The sequence below is a fragment of the Bubalus bubalis genome, chromosome 2 (assembly GCF_019923935.1).
Source record: "Bubalus bubalis isolate 160015118507 breed Murrah chromosome 2, NDDB_SH_1, whole genome shotgun sequence".
Lineage (NCBI taxonomy): Eukaryota > Metazoa > Chordata > Mammalia > Artiodactyla > Bovidae > Bubalus > Bubalus bubalis.
Window position 1 is genome coordinate 173,715,164 of NC_059158.1, and position 19,012 is coordinate 173,734,175.

Here is a 19,012-nt window from a genome sequence, read left to right on the forward strand (position 1 = left end):
ACAAAGGTTCGTCTAGTCAAGGCTATGGTTTTTCCAGTGGTCATGTATGGATGTGAGAGTTGGACTGTGAAGAAGGCTGAGCGCCGAAGAATTGATGCTTTTGAACTGTGGTGTTGGAGAAGACTCTTGAGAGTCCCTTGGACTGCAAGTTGATCCAACCAGTCCATTCTGAAGATCAGCCCTGGGATTTCTTTGGAAGCAATGATGCTAAAGCTGAATGTCCAGTACTTTGGCCACCTCATGCGAAGAGCTGACTCATTGGAAAAGACTCTAATGCTGGGAGGGATTGGGGGCAGGAGAAGGGGACGACAGAGGATGAGATGGCTGGATGGCATCACTGACCCGATGGACCTGAGTCTGGGTGAACTCCTGGAGTTGGTGATGGACAGGGAGGCCTGGCATGCTGCGATTCATGGGGTCACAGAGAGTCGGACACGACTGAGCGACTGAACTAACTAAAGTTCTGTTTCATCTGTAAAATTAGAGTAATTCCCACATCATTGTGAGGACTAATGACAGAGAACTAAACATATAGGAGGGTTGTCCTACATAGGAAATGGAATGGCTGTCACTTGGAGCTGGGGTCAAGGAGAACTTTAGGTAAGAGCAAGTCATCCCACCTTTCAGGGTGGCCTGCGATTTAGTCTGAGATCTTATTTTCATGCAATGCACATCTCAATCACCAGAGGGAGCTCAATACAAAGGAATCAGAGCTTCCAACTCCACACAAAAACTGGTGGGCAGGGCTGGGCAGGGGATGTGGAATTCTGGACCCAATCCAAAGCTTCTCTATGGTAGGGATAGGGCATGGAGCCAGGCACTCCTCTCTCTGGCTCTTTTGTTTCTTAGAGCCATCCCAAAGGGGATGGGGCATGCTGCTGAGAGCTACAGCTTTGAAACTCTTCTGATTTAGATCTTTAGGATGGGGTCCGAGGCGGGGCGGGCGGGGATTAGAAGAGTGAGGGCCAGATCCAGTTTCTGTATTTCAATCAAAAGAGGCTTTCTTTCATTAATTCTGTTCATAAGGACCAAATTCCTTAGAATCCCTCGTGCCAGTCCAGGTTGTCTAGCTAGGCCTGGGCACCTTAGAAATGGAGCTGGGGATAAAGCATGAGGAATAAGGGGCATGGGGGAGAATGGGAGGCCGTGCCGTGTCTAACACTCAGCCTCTAGAGTGGAATCCACATTGCCCTGGGACCCCAGCCTGTAGGTCTATCGCATAGGGCTGTGGGCCCTAGGCTTCTCCAATCGCAACTAACCAAATGTGTTTCTTAGGATTTTTACAAAACCTTATCTTCTCCACTTACTGGTGAAATGGACTTTTCTGTTACAGTTGTTGAAATGAAGGCCCAGAGATATATAGCAATCCACCCAAGATCAAGCCGTGCTCGAGGGCAGAACTGGGCCTGGAAAACAGCAGGAGCCGCTCTCAGGGGCCTGGGAGAGGGAAGGCAAGCAGAGTAACAGCCTTCAGAACTACTGCAGCGAGCGCTGGCTCTTGGCCAGGCCTGTACCCGCCCCTCCAGGGCCGCTCTCCAGCTAGGCCAGGCTGCGGAGCCCCGCCCCCACACTCCCACCCCAGTCCCCTGAGACTCCATCACCCTGGCAACAGCCAGAGAAAGGCCCAGCTTAAATATTTATGGCTCAAAACAGTCCAGAGGCTTCAGCTGGGGAGAGAGGGGGAAAAGCTGATGTCATTCCTTCTCTGCTCACAGGGGGAGGTGACTGACACGCAGGGCAGCTGGGTGGGTGGGCCAAGCCCAGTAGGTCAGGGCTCCCTGAGGAAAATCCCTAGGGCTGCAAGTGGTAATGGGAAAAGGGAGCATGTGACAGATATGACAGGTGACAGGAATGGGTAAGAAACACAAGCCAGGAAAGCGGGAGGAAGGACACTTGAGTGTGGAACAGTATTATGCATAGACCTGTGGGATGTATTTCACACACATTTCAGTTGCTTTTCAGGTCCCATTCAATGGATTGGAATTATTATCCTACTTTTATGGAGTGAACAGACCCAGAAAGAGAGAGTTAAGTGAGGAGCTAGGGTTTGAATCTAGATCTTGTCTGGCTTTGGCCCTGTAAACCCATGGTTTCTAAGTACATATCCTGTATCTGGGGGTGGAAGGTAGGCAGGGCCACCTAGAATCTAGCATCGGCTTCTCAAGTAGTGACCCAGGCTCTGCACCTCCATTTTACATGATGAAGATACCATCTGATTCCTGAACCCTTCTGCTCCCGATTTCTCCTCTGCCTGCTGGACTGAGGCAGGTCCTCAAATGCTAGACGAAGAAACTGGCCACAGATGAGGCCTAGGAGACCAAGAAATCAGGGAAAATGAAGCCAGAGCAGTCAACCCTGGATTGAAGGTCTTCGTGCAAACACAGATTGACAAACTCATCTCAGTTTGCCTGGGACTTTGCTGGTTTTAGGACTGAAAGTTCAACACCCCAGGAATCTTGTCTTGGGTAAACAAGGATGGTTTGTCACCCTAAATAAACCTCTCGAACACAATGTTTTACTGTTTCAAAGTACTTTTAGCTCTAAGAGTTAGAAAAGGTCAAAAGCAGGGACTGCGAAGTCTGATAGCATGTTTTTTAACCTTATGCAAGGTATTTATCCTCTTTGAGCCTGTTTCCTCATCCCTAAAAATGAGTATAGTGGACTGGAGGATTAAGTGAAGTAGTACTGTTTAAATGGGGTTCCCAGGAGGCACTAGTGGTAAAGAACCCACCTGTCAATGCAGAAGACATGAGACGGGGGTTCGATCCCTGGGTTGGGAAGATCCCCTGGAGTAGGAAATGGCAACCCACTCCAGTATTCTTGCCTGGAGAATCCCACGGACAGAGGAGCCTGGTGGGCTACAGTCCATAGGGTTGCAGAGTTGGACACGATTGAGCACCACCACCTTCTGCTGGTGGACTGTGGGATGTTTCCACTTTAACCTCTCAAGATGCCCTCTGTAAAATCAGCCTACGGGCCTATGGCACTGGCACAGGAAACCAGAAGTGTAGCAAAGGCTGACTTTCCCATCCTTTAAGAGAAAACATTAGGATAAATCGCTAGCCCAATATAGCTGGAAGGAGAGTGGGAGTTAAGACAGGACACCTCCTTTGGCTCTCTCTCAAAGCTGATGAAAGCCACCAGAGTGGGATTCATCATCACTTGACTGAACCCTTATTGAGCTCCTCAGTGCCAGGTATTTGCTGGGGAAGGGATATAGTCCAGATGTTAAGTGGGAAAAGCCCTACCCTATCCTTCAAGAGATTTTTGGACTTAACTAATCAACAAAGAGAAAAACAACAGGCTCTGAGGCTAAAGAACCTGCCTTTTAAAGTACATGAACCTTCTTACATGGCTTTTCTCAGCCTGTTACAGAGGTAGTGACCAGCCACTCTCTGGGAGACCTCTGCAAGTGCCCAAGGCTGGCACCAGCAACACACATGTGGCAGGATGGGAAACAGGAGGCGGTGGTAGGGGGCTCCAGCCAGTTCTGCTGGAGACTAAAGGGAAGCAGGCAAACTGGGAATGACACAATTGGAGTTGCCAGTTTATTCACATCTAGGAGGCCATGCTGAGGATACTGTTAGTCCCCTTCAATCTTTCAGGTCCTGAGCAGGTTTAACTGTTAGCATCACAATCCCCTGTTGCCCTAAGGACTCCATTCTGGGCCTAGAGACTCTTAGGGTACTCTAGCTGGCTTTCTGTGGGTAAATCAGACAGATCAAGAGGTAGGTGGGAATAGACTGTTGATCTCCAGTCTCCTGGGTTTCTCTGTGCTCAGCAAATGCCCTCAGGCCAGCCTTGACACAGCAGACAGCTCTCCTGGTTTCCGGAGTCCTCTGATTGCTGCAAAGACATAGGCAAAAAAATTATGAAGCATGAAGCTGCCATACTGGGTGGATTCCCAAGCTCCCATTTGACCACTTTGCCTCCCTTACAATCTCCCCACCCTACAGCACAACCCCAGTTTGTTGCATCCTAGACAAGGTTTTAGGTACACAGATGGGTAGAAAAAGAAGTCCAAAGTCTATGAGCTCTCTTTTTGCTGTCAGTCAGCAATGAAAATGGAGCCTCACACATCCCATCCTTGGCCATGCCTGAGCTGAATGATCTGGGACAGACGCAAGTAGACCTTCGGGGCTATTAACTACACAAGCATTGGAACCTCTAGCCATATAAAGAAGAAAATAATTTCTACTCTCTCAGAGATGTGAAAAAGATAAAGATTAACAAAAAGTTTTAAATCCTTTGGAAGCGAACAGGCATCTTCTCATAGCTATTAGTAGTACCTCAATCCTAGGCTCAAGGGTCCACTTTTTCTGGTTCTTACCAGCCCGATACTCAGCGTTATCCACTGAGAATTGGATAGGAGAGACACCCTAAGCCTGGGGCACAGGCCAGGGCCCTAATCTCATGCCAAAGAATGTAACTGTGCTCCTCATCTTAAAAAAAAGAAATGGTACTACCATCCCCTAGTTGCTCAAGCCAGTAACTTGGGGCCCTCTTCTCCCATACCTAATCAATCATCAAATTATGTTCATTCTCTCTCTTAAAAGTTCTTGAATCCATTCATTTTTCGACACTTTCACTGATGTCACCCTAGCGCAGGTCTTCCTCAATTCTTTCCTTGTAGGTCTCCATAACCCATTCTCCACTCAGGAGCAAATGAAGTTTAAAAAGTAGAAATCTAACTGTGCTTCTTACCTCAGACTACTGAATTCAACAGTCTTCAGTGATGAGCACAGCATAAGGCCCAGATTTCTACCTCACCTTGAAGCTGCCTCAGCCCTACCCTCTGCATAGAATGTGTTTCATGTCCTTTCCCTAGATCATCTCCCAAACTCTCTGTCTAGTTAACTCTGACTCTAGATGTCAGCTCAAACATTATTTCCTCAAGGAAAATCTCAGAGTTGGTTAGCCCCTATTTAAGTCCTCAAAGTACCCATTCTTTTCTTTCATAGCACTTATCACAATGTAGGTGATTTATGCTATTTAAGAGATTAACACGTTTAGTGTCTGTGTCCCCAGATACACTACAAGCTTCACGAGGTCAGGGACTAGTTTTATGTTACTTACTTACCACTGACTCTCCAGTGTCTAGCACATAGTAGGTGTTCCAGTTTATAATAGTGAATGTATTAAAAAAATAAAAGATTGAGAGGAGTCATTTATACTGATCTCTGAGACAGCTTATGAAGAATCGTTATCAGAACACCAGGTATTTGTCTTTTTCAAAGGCAGATGCAGAGTTTGCTTCCTATATTCCAACCCCAGAGAGCCTGAGATATTGGGAGCACTCATTTTGTACCTAAAGCGAGGCCGTAAGTAGGAATCATGAAGGCTGAAGGAGCCCAAAGAGAGCAGAGAAGAATTAGCTCTGTATCTCCATCTTCTGGCTCAAATGCTTTACATACCTGCTGAGGAGACTGGCTACCCTGAGGTGGTCCAATGTAGGCTCCAGAGCTAATGCAGGCATCTTAATGTAGTATTAAGAGCATAAACAGTACCCAAATTTCCAGCAACGTGTTCTACTTTGGTGATTAATCTGGGCTGACAGCCTCGCTGGACTCTGCCTGGAAACACCTCAAATGGGCTTTCTTCAGGAGTCCCCACAACCTCTCCCAATTTGACTGGGAAATGACAAGGCCTCTTTGAAGCAAAAAGCTCCCCTGGTCTAGGTGGGGAAAAAGCACTGTGATAGCTTGTATGCCTGTACGAAAATTCCAACCTGCTCATTCCTTCCTGAGATATAGCTAAAGACAACCAGCACAGCTTAGGCTGGGGGTGAGAAGTACACCTACTGCTGAGAAGCTGCTGGATTTGTAGTCAAGGAATGTCAAGGAGCTAACCTCCAGCAGCATGGTTATGAAATTCAAATCTCTTCCAGATACAAAGTTCCTTCCTTTTAAAAAGAGAGCTACAGTTGGCAGAACACTGGAAAAGAACACATCCTCAGCCCCAGAGCCATAGCAGGCTATTGAGAAGACATAAGCCGGAGGGGCAGAAAATTGATTTTAGAGGTCAGTGAATATATCTGCTCGTTACCAAACAAATGGGTTTGGTCTACTGCTTGAATGCAGCCTCATTGGGAGCCATCAGGCCACAACAGGACTAGGGTGCAGTGCCCACCATAGGTCTTTGCTCCTAAGGGGCCTACAAGGGTAAAGACAGGGAACAAAAGAATGCTAGTCAGGCAGTGCACGGTGCTTCCTCCCAACAGCTGTAGCCTCACACAGCTGTATGCAGCCTGTCTGCTAAAGGCTATTAAATATTCACTGGATGCCTGTTAGCTTTAAACATGCAATAACAATCCAAAGAGCAAGAGGTACATGAGGGTCCAGAGAGAACAAGGGAGGGCAAAGAAGGATCTAATTTTTTTAATTTTAGGAATCTGGATATCAAGCTAGGGGTACCACCCATCTCGTGTATCAAAGCTGGGAACCACTTCCAGTGTAAGCGAATCTTTTGGTGGCCACTGTAGATACAGAGGAAAAACCAGGAACAGAGAGACTTGGGTCTGAACTCTGGCTCATGGGCCCTGTGGTCATCCTAACAAGTGCATGTCAGTTTCCCAGGATAACTCACTTCACAGGTTGTAAGAACTGCCCTAGATGCTGCAATATGATACTCCCTGGACATTTAGCTCAGAAATGGTGGTAGAGACTTCATTCATTCAAGACTTGAAAGTGGTTAAGAAAAGCCTTGCTTAGTAATTCCTTAAGAGTGTGGTTTTCATCAGTGGAGACTCACAGAGTTTTGGTCTCTAATTCACAGGGTGGGTGAAAAGGACAGTACATAGCATGATGCCCTCAACATATGGTAAAGGCCTAAAATCCCCCCCTCAAACAGCCCAAACATCTGAGAGGAGAGATGGCTATTCTTTCTGAAAAAGGCTTTTAGGTAAGAGGGAGCAGAAGCCAGGCATGAGGAGCAGAGAATACCTCCTTTGCTCTCCCACAAAGGAGTGATGCATATATGGGAGGTATTTACCGTCTGCTTCCTTTACTTCCCCAGCTCACCAGTGTGAGGGCAAACACAAGTGTGCTCAAGTCATTTTCCTGGTTAAGGCCTTAAAATACCTCCCTAAACTTCAGGAGAATGTCCAAATTCCTTGACTAAAATTTAGCTTTTCAAAATCAGCACTAACCTACTCTCCCAGCCTCTGTTTATATAGATGCTTACCACGTCCTGTTGAATGTTTTATACACATTAACTCACCCAACCTTCACAACAATGTAAAGTAAGTATTAAAATTTAAATATATAACTGTAAAATAAATATTACCCTCCCATTTTACAGATGATGAAACCGAGACTTGGGACGTCCCTGGTGGTCCACTGACTATGTCTTTGTGCTCCCAATGCAGATAGCCTGGGTTCGATCCCTAGTCAGGGAACTAGATCTTGCATGCTGCCAACTAAAGATCTGTACACCGCAACACAGATCGAAGATCCCGCATGCTGCAACTAAGACCCAGCACAGTCCAATAAATAAATATTAAAAATGAAACAAAAACTGAGCCTTGGAGAGGATAACCCACCAAAGGTTCCAAAGCGAGTCACCATTATGTAAAAATGTGTGTTAAACTGTGTAAAAATGGGATAAAATAGCTACTTCACAGGTGGAGAAGATAGTGAATGGCATACAGTAAAGAATGTTAGAATTGACAAAAATGCAATTGTAGCTAAGTGACCTTTTTTCTCCGATTTTATCATTTCTGAAATCAGGACTCATTTTAACACTCATGAAAACAAACCACTTTGTTAGTTTAACTGACAGTATTTTTTCTTTCTGTGCACTATTTCATGATGCATCTCATAACACATGCCCTCAGTGTCAATGAAATATGGTGTTTATCTTAAAGCAGCAGCATGCTTTTGGCATAGAGAATGGGTTTTGGTGTACAAAATGCTAATGGGCACCTCCTCCATGACTTGTTATGCAATTGTGGTAAATTACTTCACCTCCCCTAGTAACAGCTGCCTCATTTACAAAAACAGACATACAGTAGATAGTCAAATTAACTTTTTTTCTCTCTTAGCTTGGCAAAGCTGCCTATTTCCTCTATGTCACTTTCTCTAAAAAAAAAGAGGGGGGGGCAATGGAGCTACCTGTGGTGATGCAGTGGATAAGAATCCGCCTGCCAATGCAGGGAACATGGGCTCGATCCCCGGTCAAGGAAGATCCCACACGCCACAGGGCAACTAAGCCCATACACCACAACGACTGAGCCTGTGCTCCAGAGCCCGTGAGCCGCAACTACTGAGCCCACACACAACCACCAAAGCTTGTGTGCTAAAGCCTGTGCTCCACAACCAGAGAAGTCACTGCAAGGAGAAGCCCATGCACTGCAACTAGAGCAGCCCCCGCTCGCTGCAACTAGAGAAAGCCCATGTGCAGCAACAAAAGACCCAGCTTAGCCATAAATAAATAAATGATTTTTAAAAATGGGGTCAAGGTCAATAATGGGAATAAACAAGTAATAAAATAAGTTAAAATGTATATTAAAGTGAATAGTAACTCTGCTGGCAAACAGTAGCCTGTACAGACTCATGCAAAGCACCAGAACGTATCAAGAGGGAGTCCGCGTGCTGCCTGATGTAAAAGAAAGCTAAATTTTAGAGAGTTTCTTTAGCAGCAAGTGTCACTGATGAGTACCCTGGAAACCCTGGAAGGAGATGGAGAGACGAGCAAAGGAGGTTGATGGTGGGGGAAGGGCACGTAGGGGGCTCAGCCTCTGAGCCTCTGGAGAAGTACATACAGCCAGGCATGGTAGCTACAACAGCCTCGTTTCCACGTTAGCAGCCTGCAGTGTTACAGGCATGACTTGGAGTCATCCATACCTGGGATCAAATGCCAGACCCACCAGTGACGAGCTCTTAATGATGCCAAAATAGTCTAATCAGCTATTGAGTAGCTGCTGTATACCCCAAATTTTATTAATCAGTTTAAGTAATACCAACTTCAAAGGGGATAGATTTATACCTCTATGGTCAACGGATGCCACGGTCTTTAAAGGGGAAAGAAAAGTCTTTTCAATAAATGGTGCTGAGACAACTGGATATCCACATGCAAAAGAAAATGAAATTCCCCCTTCATATACAAAAATTAAAGCAAAATAGATCAAAGATCTAAATGTCAGAATTAAAACTATAACACTCTTCGAAGGAAAAAGATATAAATCTTTAGGTCCTTTAAAGAGACAATGGCTTCTTACCTATGACAACAAAAAGCATAAGCAGCAAAAGAAAACAACAGACAAACTGATCTTCATCAAATGAAAAACTGTTTCGTGTTTCAAAGAAAATAAAAAGACAGTTCATAGAATGGGAGAAAATACTTGCAAATCATGTATCTGATAAGGGTCCAGCATCAAAATATATAAGGAAATTACAATTCAATAATAAAAAGACAAATAGTCCAATTTAAAAATTGACAAAAGAGTTAAACATTTCTCTAAAGATGATAAGACAAATGGTGGTAAGTACATGAAAAGATGCTCAACACTGGTCATTAGAGAAATGCAAATCAAAACCACAATGAGATACCAATTCACATTGTATAGGATAGCTATAATAAACAAAAAGAAAAATAGTAAGTGTTGGTAAGGATGTGGAGAAATTAGAAACCTCATTGCTGGTAGGAATGGTTTAGTTTCTGTGTAAAAAAGTTTGGCAGTCCTTTGAAATTAAACACAGAGTTACCACATGACCCAGCGATTCCTCTCCTAAGATATATACCCCCCAAATTAAAAACATGTCCAAAAACCCCACAAAAAACATATGTCCACACAAACTCTGTACATGAATGTTCACAGCATTATTCATATTGGCCAAAGCAGTAAATAAAATGTAGTACATGCAAATAATAAAACAGTGTTTGACAAAAAAGGGGAAGTATTGACAACATGCTGCAACATGGATATAGCTTGAAAACATTCTCAAGTGGAAGAAGCCAGTCATAAAAGATTATATATTGTATAATTCCACTTTATGAAGTGCCCAGAATAAGCAAGCTGATAGAGACAGGTAGTAATTAATGGCTGCTTAGACCTAGAAAGGATAAGAGGACTGTGGGAAATGGCTTTAGGACATGGTATTTCTTTTTGAGGTGATAAAGACTTTCTAAGATTGACTGGGTGATTACTGTACAACTTTGTATATAATGAAAACCACTGAACTGTCCACTGAGCACGTGAATAGTATGGTATATGAATTATCTCAATAATCCTAACATGTCTTTTAGTTTGTATTAATAGGAGCTAACCTATCTGCAGAAGCTGCAAACTGGCAAGTGATGGGCAGCATTTGGGTTGCACAGATGTTTTACAAGGACTGACACAAATCTAAGCAGACAGTAAACAACTGGCAGTATATAAAATCCAAATTTCTAGCTTTTCTTGAAAATCAGATCTAACAAGTCTAACAAGTAACTTTTAAAGCTGGGAAAGAAACATAAATGATCTTCAAATACATGACAGGATCTTCCTGCAGTGGTCTAAAGCAGAATCAGTTTAAATCACTAGAGCGACTCATTCAAAATGAAAGAAAACTTCTAATACATGGAGCTATCTTAAATGAAATAAGTAGCTTTGGGAAGTAATATGTTTCCTATCACTGTATATATATTAAGTACTGAAATGTACTATAATATGCATAAACCACCTGGCACAACCATTTTACAGTTAGGATAAAAGTCCAATATCCTTAATAGAAAACCACCTTAACATACCTGACAAAGGTCTTCACTATCCATTCTATTCCAAGAAATGCCTCAGGACTTTTCAACCACCTGAAAATGGAGAAGTAAGAGATCAGTATTTTGAAGAGGAAGTTTTAAAGACATACAAAATAAAAGATAGAGATCCTGCATGCAGTTTACACATTACAGGAGAGAAACATGCAACTTTAAAGAAATTTTAAGTAACATTTCATTGTGAATATCAATACGGGGACCTAATAGGGGATAATCCTTGTACATTTTAAAATAGCTGAGCAGAAAGCTTTACTTTGGGGAGCAGCAGATCTAAACTACAGTCATTGAAATTTTACAATGTGTCATTTAAGATGTCAGACTTTGTGCCCAGGTTACATTACAGTTCACTTGTGATGGGCAGGATTATTAAGAGTTATGGCTAATTTATGCGGCAGCATATGGTTCTTCTTTTTACAGCTATTTTTATTAAACAAGTTTTGCAAAGTTTTAACATTAAAATTAACAGCTAAAGAATTGTTTATGCAAGTTGCTGTCACAGTTTATGTAAAAGAGAAATATGTGCTATTAAAATCAGACATTTAGGTTACCTTTGGTTTTTTGCGATGCATGTTAGCTTTACACATCCTGATTCTCTTGCGATAATTTTCCTTTAAAAAGGGGGGTATAGAGTGATCTCTTTTCATCAAAACAAGACATAATGCCCTGAAAGCTGACTTCAAACCATGGTTGAAAATTCAGTTATTTACACTTTATCACAATCTACAAATACATTTTTTTTGTTGGTGTGTTTTAAAAAGAAAAAAAAAAATGCCCATCATGCACTGCTGCAGGCAGCTTGGCACTTCATACAAGAGGATTTTTCACCCCCGAGCAGTTTAGAGTGCTCCCTTAGGGAAGGTACGAGAATCCTAATAATTAATGTGGAGGAGCGGAAACAGGGTCAACCAATTCCATCACTTCCTCTCTTGGTCTCAGAAGGTACAGAGCCAGGCTTCACACCAGATCCTGCCCCAGCCCAGTTCTTTTATTAACAGCATTTCTGGGATTGGAAGGGAAACCCTTAAGGGCACCCAGGGTTTGCTAAATTGTCATCATCTACAGACAAGCGCTATCCCTTTCCAAGCTCACAGAGATGATTTGGTGTCACACTTAGGGCCACCTAGGGGCGCTACAAAAGGTGCAAACTAGAGTGACTGGAACTTTAAATACTGAGGCCTAGGTATGGAAACCAATCCAAGTTTTAGCTTAGTTTGATTCTTCTCTCCAGATATCAGAGCTTGTGATAAGGACTGGATAAAACTTCTTTTAACAACTTCCAGGGGGTGAAAAAGCTTTGGTTATTTTTAAACTAAAACTTAACAACTCATAAACTTTTTTTTTTGGTAAACTTAAAATAAAATCCCCCCCAACCACTTTTAAGAATGTCTCCAACTTTTAACAAGCCCATTAACTTTAGAGTTAATTTAAGTTTATTTGAAAGAGAAAACTATTTTATTGTCCACCCAAAAAAATGACAATTCATCACATTTACTTTGATTAAAAAAGGACTAAACTTTATTGACAAACTGCTGCAGACATTTTGACATAAGTTTAAGCTACCTATTTAGGCAGACTTACACATGTAGCATTTAATCTTCCAAGAACAAAATGGGAGGACGGTACAAATCCAATTAGGACTTTAACTTATGTACAAAGTGGATTTTGATTCCTTTTTCATTCAGCTGCAGTGTCCCTTTTTATATCATGCTAGTGTTGAGACATACTTGAGTAACTTCCTTGCGAACAGCTCAATATTGACAACCGTCAACTTAAGGATACCATCAGCTTTTGGCCCCAGTGTCCAAGTGAGTTTTTCATGGAGTGTAGGATCTCAGATGGACAAAATACTTTGTCTTTTGAAATACTGAAATGTTAGTTATTAGAACTATTACTGAAAGGTTGTTCATGACTAAAAAGCTCTCCATCAAATTCAATTCAAGTGGCCAGCCCCTCTCCCCAAATCAACCTCTTTAGAAACTACTTCCCGCTAAGTATCTCTCAACACTGTATGTCTGGGGCTAGATTTCAAAACCCACGTAATGAAAAATTCAGTTTTACGAACCTAATTTTGTTTTGTTTTTAAATCAATTAACGTTAAAAATTGCATCAACTATTTAATTCATGAGGATCTTTCATATTAAAATTTAACCTTAAGATTCAACCGCCATGTGTTTTTTTATATAAAGGAAACATTTTTAGAGACATCTGAGCTCACTTTTACATGGTGGCACCTACTGCCGTTAACATTTGTGATTTTAAATCTTAAACAGCCCTGAATTTTGAAATGTAGCCTAGTTTGGGATTCTGCAACTACAACTTTACGGGATGCCTCAAATCAAAACTAAGAGAAAGTTAACAAGCCTTAACTTCAGAACCTTTAAGCAAGCAATGTCACTTTTGAAACTAACAGGTTTGTGTTTTTTTTTTTTACTCAACTTCTTTTTTATTATAAAAGGTACATTTCTGTTTATATTTAAACAACAAAGAAAAAAGCATCTACACACTTAAAAAATTAATTCGATATTCCTAAATCTATTTTAACTCATTTTAAAATACTACATACAGAAGCCAGAATGCAGAGTTAAGAATGGAGTAAGGTGGGGAGAAGAAGGGGACCACGAAGAAAAACACTTAGACAATTACTTGTCTGTTGTGGGTAAAGCAACAGGAATCCTGGGAGATACAAGAAATCAGTAACAACTTTGCTCATAACTGATATTTTCCCCTCATGTTTGTTTTTAATAACGTCCATATGGGTGCTCTCTGTATGCTCCCTTCACCGGCCTAGCTGGAGGGGCCTTCAGCGACGGCCTGGTCCCATTCCAGTCATCCTGGCCTGTGGGGAAAAGCAAGAACAGTTTATAAACCATGTGCCAATGGCATTTTGGAATGGGTAGGTGTAGGTCACCTGGTAAAGATCACCAAACATGCTGCTTTGCTTCCAATGCCTTGCCACCTCCTCTGTGGTTTACTTTTTTACTCTGCTTGGCCCTCCCTGCCAAGCAGCTCAGGCAACTTCCCAGGTATAGGGCAGTTCTGAGTGGATGGCCAGAAGGAAACAGTTCAGAAAGGACTTGTGGTGATGTCCAGGAAAGAAGCTGTCCATAGGCAACATGCATGATCTATATTCCAGCCCCTAAAACTGGATAAACCCAACACCTTGCTTCGGACAGTGAGGAAATCAATCTCACTGGGGCTGCAATGCTCTTTCCTATTTCCAAAGCAGTTCAGGAGAGAGCCTCAAGTAAGGTGACAACTTCTGGAAGTCTTTCAGATTGAAAGCAACAGAGGCAGCTCCCTCTCCATGCAACAGCAAGTCAGATTTGCCTGTGGAGAAGTATCCTCTGGCTCCCTGGGAAGAGCAAGCAAGGATCACATTTCAAGAACCCTCCACCAGCAGAGCTGGCCCACTGCTCTGGCGGTGGGAAATACAATCAAATGTATCTACAGCACTCATTAGGAGAATTCATTATCTCATTTTTGTGCCAATAGTCCAGAGACGCTAAACAACATGACATGACTGCTATCCTCAAATGGTTTTCCTTTGTGATGGGGAAAAGCCTACAGCAAAAACAATCATGTACTTTTAGAGTTGATCTCTCATGAACACGAGCTGTTTATAAGTTTATTCTTTCCGCTCAGCCCCAAACTTTACCCAGGCCTGCTATTTCTCTAGCTGCTTGCATTCACAAACATCTACTTCCATCATTCTAGGTCTAAAACCCCTACATGGATGTAAAGTTGCTATCTAAGCCTGTTTATACCTCTAGTACAGTAGACATGTCCATCACTTTCTAAGTGACTTCTTACTGTACCAATAAGATAGTATATTTTTCTAGCTCTGTTTATAAAGGCAGAAATCAGAACAGATTAACCATGGCAGCATCATACCAGAAGCACAAGGAGCAGCCTGTCTGTTGCAGTGCAGTCTTTTTTCTAGCAAAACAGAAATGTAATTTAGTCAAACACTTACAGAGGTCCCATTTTACTGCTCACCGATGATGGGAAATACCCTGGGGCAATCATACCACCCTTCTAAACAGCGGCATATGAGCAGACCAGCGCAGTGTACAGATGGCAACTGTCCAGGACCATTTAGCTAGAGCTGGTAAAAACTGTTCCCCTGGACAACTGACTGGCTGCTAAATACTATGCTGAGGAGGTGAGGAGTCTGTCTGTGGGAGCTCTAAGAAGCTCTTTCCTCTTTTCAGTTAGGTTTAAGGGAGATTGTCAACTACTAAAATTGTCAACTGCTGAGTCCCTTTGCCAAGGTCTCTGGACTTCCCACAGGTATGCTGGAAACATCTCATATTTAAAAGGCTGCTCTCTCTGCATCTACTGCCACATGGCACTCCCTCTGGGGCCCGTTATCACAGGGCCATAACTGGCTCTTGAGGATACCTCTTGAGCAATGTGTTTTCAACCAGGCCTCAGGAAAGGCAGTTTGGTCCTGCTGCCATTCCAGCATCTACAGCTCTTGGGATTAACGACTAGGCTGAGATGTCTCCAAGACAGTAAGGAAGATGAACTGTCTTGAACTGGCTCCAGTCCCCAGTTTCTAATCTAACAGGCACCCTTCTCTTGGGTCTCTTTTAGCTAGCAGTTCCTCTACACTGAGATTCTTTACAATGAGATCCAAAATTGTTTTTAAAAATGAGGTGGGTCAGAAAAGTTGGATATGATTCCATTCTTATTATCCATCAATGTGGCCTAGGTATCTTACAGCAAAGGCTCAGTAACATAACCTAGGTCCAGCCATCTCCCAGCGTCAGCCAAAAAGCCTGCTGGTCCAACCAGCCAACCTGGACCTTAGCCCTAGTTTAGGACATCCGCTTAGCCATCCAAGAGTACACCTAACTCATTTCAATAATCTTTCTTTCTACTACACACCACACGATTTAAATAAGAGCAGGATTTCTAGTGTCACAATCTATCAACATGTTGATCTTTTTATGAAGTTTCTCCTTAGGTATATGACTGCCTGACCCCCAATAATCCCGTCACCAGCATTCTCCTGGGCACTTACTTGCACATTTTGTCCCACCACAGAAATAAAGACATACCATATGCTTCATAAGAATCTTGAACCTCCCCATGTCCATAGTCATAATATTCTGAGTCCCTGAAAGCCGAAGATAGAGTATTAGAGCTATACAGCAACCATGTTCAGTTTTACCTTTCTCCCAAATGCTTCCATATTTTAGTCATTTTACTGAGGATGCAAAACAAACAAAAGAAAGTTCATTCTACCCCCATCTCCAAACTGTAAAATATTTCTAAAACATGTATATACTAGATACTCATTTAAAAATTATGACAACTACAGCAAAGAAAAATGAATCGCATGCAATTTAAAGTGAAAAAGCTCAACCCAAAAGCTCAGTGTACACACACACGTTCACAGGGCTCACTGGAAGAGAATAAGCAAATATGAAAAGAACCGTCTTGTCCCCACTGCAGAATTAAGAGAGGCCTTTCCCACCACAGTTAAGATACATATGTATACACATACACAAAAACATGTTTTTTAAAAAAAGAGCAGAAAAGAACCTGAGTTAAGTAATGGGAATCTAGTACCCTTTTAAACTTCTATGCAACTTTAATGTAGTTGTGACAGTTTAAAGTAACAAATCAAAACAATTTTAAGGCATTTTCCCTTTGTTCCCATATAGTCACAGCTAAGGAATTTTTCATATGCTAACCCCAGATTCTACATTATAATTTAAGATACACAGTTTTCCAAATCTGCAGATCCAAGTGTGTGCCTTACAGATGTCAAAAGCAGAGGCAACACCCTGAAAAGGTGAGCCATCTGCTCCTTAGATTTGTGCTGCCTAAATCTCTTAGTTCCTCCAACTCCCTCTATATCCCAAGGACATGAAACAGCACTCCCACTGCCTGACTCACCCTTGGCTCTGGCTGTAATAGCCTTCGTAGCCTTCATAACTCTGTTCTGCGTATGTATCATCATATCCCTACAAACAAAATGAAATAGAAAAAGTCAGAATCACACAAAGTAGCTAAGGTAATATGGAGGGCTTATGAATGAACAGAACATGGAATTTCCCTCCAAAGTATTAACATCTGTTGTGGAATAGTCAAGAAAGAAACATTTAGAAAACGATCAATCAAATTAAAAAAACCCTTTCAGCTTGGGCAGGAAATAAGGTTCAAGGTTGAAGTTTATCAGCATTATCAGCAGTAGTAGGGGGAGTCCCCTTAGTAAAACACTGAACATCAAGGCACAGCTTATTTCCTGTTTCATCTACATATGTATACAGTAAATTATACTTAAAATGGAAAAATCTTCTCTCATAGTTTAACAATCACTGCAACAGAAGAATGCACATTCTAAACCTTATAGGCAGTTCCTGCCACCTACATCAAGGGCCAATGCCCTGTCACTCAACTTCCTTTGACAATCTGTTAGCTATTAAGAAATGGCACATGGTCCAAACGTCTTACATATTCTTCATATGTTTCTGGTGCAGGTGGTGGAGGCAAAGGTATTCTCTGGATGCCTGCTGTCCGTGCTCTTGGTGCTGGAGCACCCCTCACAGTGGGTGGGGGTGGCACTCCTCGAGTCACAGTGGCACCTCTGGTAATGGCTCCTCTCACTGGTGTACCACGCACTAAAGCCCCCCGAGGTGGCCCAACGCCACGGCCCCTGCAGAAGAGAGTTTATTTTAAATGGATATTTTTAATAAATAGGCTACTTTCATGTTCAGACTTGTCTTAAAATTCTGGAGCCAGGTCGATTTTATGATGCCTTGACTATTATCAAAAACAGAGGAATGGGGACTTCCTGTGGGTCCAGTGGTTAAGGCTGTGTTCTCACTGCTGTGGCCAGGGTTCAATTCCTGGTCCTCGAGTTAAGATCCCACAAGTTGTGCAGCACAGCCAAAACAAAACAAAACAAAAACACAGAGGGATGTGTAGGTAGGTAAAGGACCCATTCTGGAAGGTTCCCCAGGCCCATGGTGGACCTGCTAATATATTATTAGTGGAGAGTCTGTCTTAAGAGTCTGAATAGTCCATAAAGGTCAGTCAGCAAAGGTAAAATTCTGAAAATTCTAAAAATGCTGAAAACTGTTCAAAAGTTTAAAAAAAAAACAACAAAAAAACACTTCAGCAGGACTGCTGCACCTGCTTACAGCCAAAGTAACCAAGATCTAAAATTCCACTCTTTTTTTTTTTTTGCTGTGCCGCATGACTTGCAGGATCTCAGTTTCCCTGACTAGGGATTGAACCTGGGTCACGGCAGTGAACGTGTCAAATTCTAACCACTAGACCACCAGGGAACACCCTAGAACTCCGCTCTTGATGCAACATACACATCCGGAGACCCCTTCTAAGCTGGAGATAAGGGCAGCAGGAAGATAGAAATGGTACTAGCAGTCAGATTTACATCCCATTTCTAGCTGTCTCTATTATTTTTACCTGGGAACAGGTGGAGGAGGAGGTGCAGCTCCTCGGCCTCGCACTGGCACCCCACGTCCACGGGAGGGCTCTGGTACTCCATTCAAGTAGGAAAGCTCTAGAAATTGCTCCTGGCAGATATCATCCATCATATCCTGTGGATAAAAGATAATGAGAAGGAGTATTGTGCAACATCTCTACCTTCTGCTGAGAAGTCATCTAGCCCACATGAGCCTTGGATGTGAAGAACAACTTTGAAAGCCCAGATGAAATCTCAGATTATTCTCTGAAGTCAAATGGCATGCTACCTGTCACCTTTTTGGGGAAAATCTTGATGGTAGGCCCCTCATTGTTCAGACGAAGTTCTTCATGATGTGGTCCCTGCCTGGCTCTCCAGATCACTTCCATCCTCTATCCATGTATAACCTCCTTTCAAGCCATGCTGAACAACTTGTAGTTCAGAACATGGCATACTCATACACATCCATTCTTGCAAACAGTTTCCTTTTCTTAGAATAATAAAAGCCACTACCATTAATTAAGCTCCACAGATGGGTACCATATAATAAGCCTTACATAGGGTTTTCAGTTTAATCTTCAAAATAATCCTGAAGTAGGGCAGATCTTCCCATTTGGGAAAACAGATTCAGAAAGCATAAAGCAATCAATATAAGGACATAGAGCTAGTGAGTGGCAGATTCTATATGTTAATTCAGAATTACTTATCTCCAAAATCTAGGCTTTGAATCATTAATGTATCAATTAATCAATATATTGTTGCCTTTTTCTGTCCACCTGAAGGACTCTAATTCTTACAAGATTTAATCAAAAGTATTAC

General features: G+C 42.4%; 1 protein-coding gene across 3 annotated transcripts in view; it reads right to left on the reverse strand.

Annotated features, from left to right (window-relative positions):
* Positions 1–3,534: 3,534 nt before the first annotated feature.
* The window catches only part of KHDRBS1 (KH RNA binding domain containing, signal transduction associated 1), a 32,938-nt gene continuing 17,460 nt past the window's right edge, over positions 3,535–19,012 (reverse strand). The window contains exons 5-12 of one of the 3 annotated variants that reach the window (XR_003107296.3): positions 18,196–18,329; positions 17,221–17,422; positions 16,663–16,730; positions 15,819–15,877; positions 14,647–14,691; positions 13,399–13,591; positions 10,732–10,791; positions 3,535–3,846 (exon numbers count right to left, since the gene is read on the reverse strand). Coding sequence is in view for 2 of the 3 variants with exons in the window: in XM_025278524.3 (XP_025134309.1) it covers positions 13,494–13,591; positions 14,647–14,691; positions 15,819–15,877; positions 16,663–16,730; positions 17,221–17,422; positions 18,196–18,329 (606 nt within the window). In the remaining variant the exon portion in view is untranslated. Of the gene's footprint in view, positions 3,847–10,731; positions 10,792–12,247; positions 13,592–14,646; positions 14,692–15,818; positions 15,878–16,662; positions 16,731–17,220; positions 17,423–18,195; positions 18,330–19,012 lie in introns of those variants that run through there. The other 2 variants (XM_025278524.3, XM_025278525.3) reach the window with 2 other exon arrangements.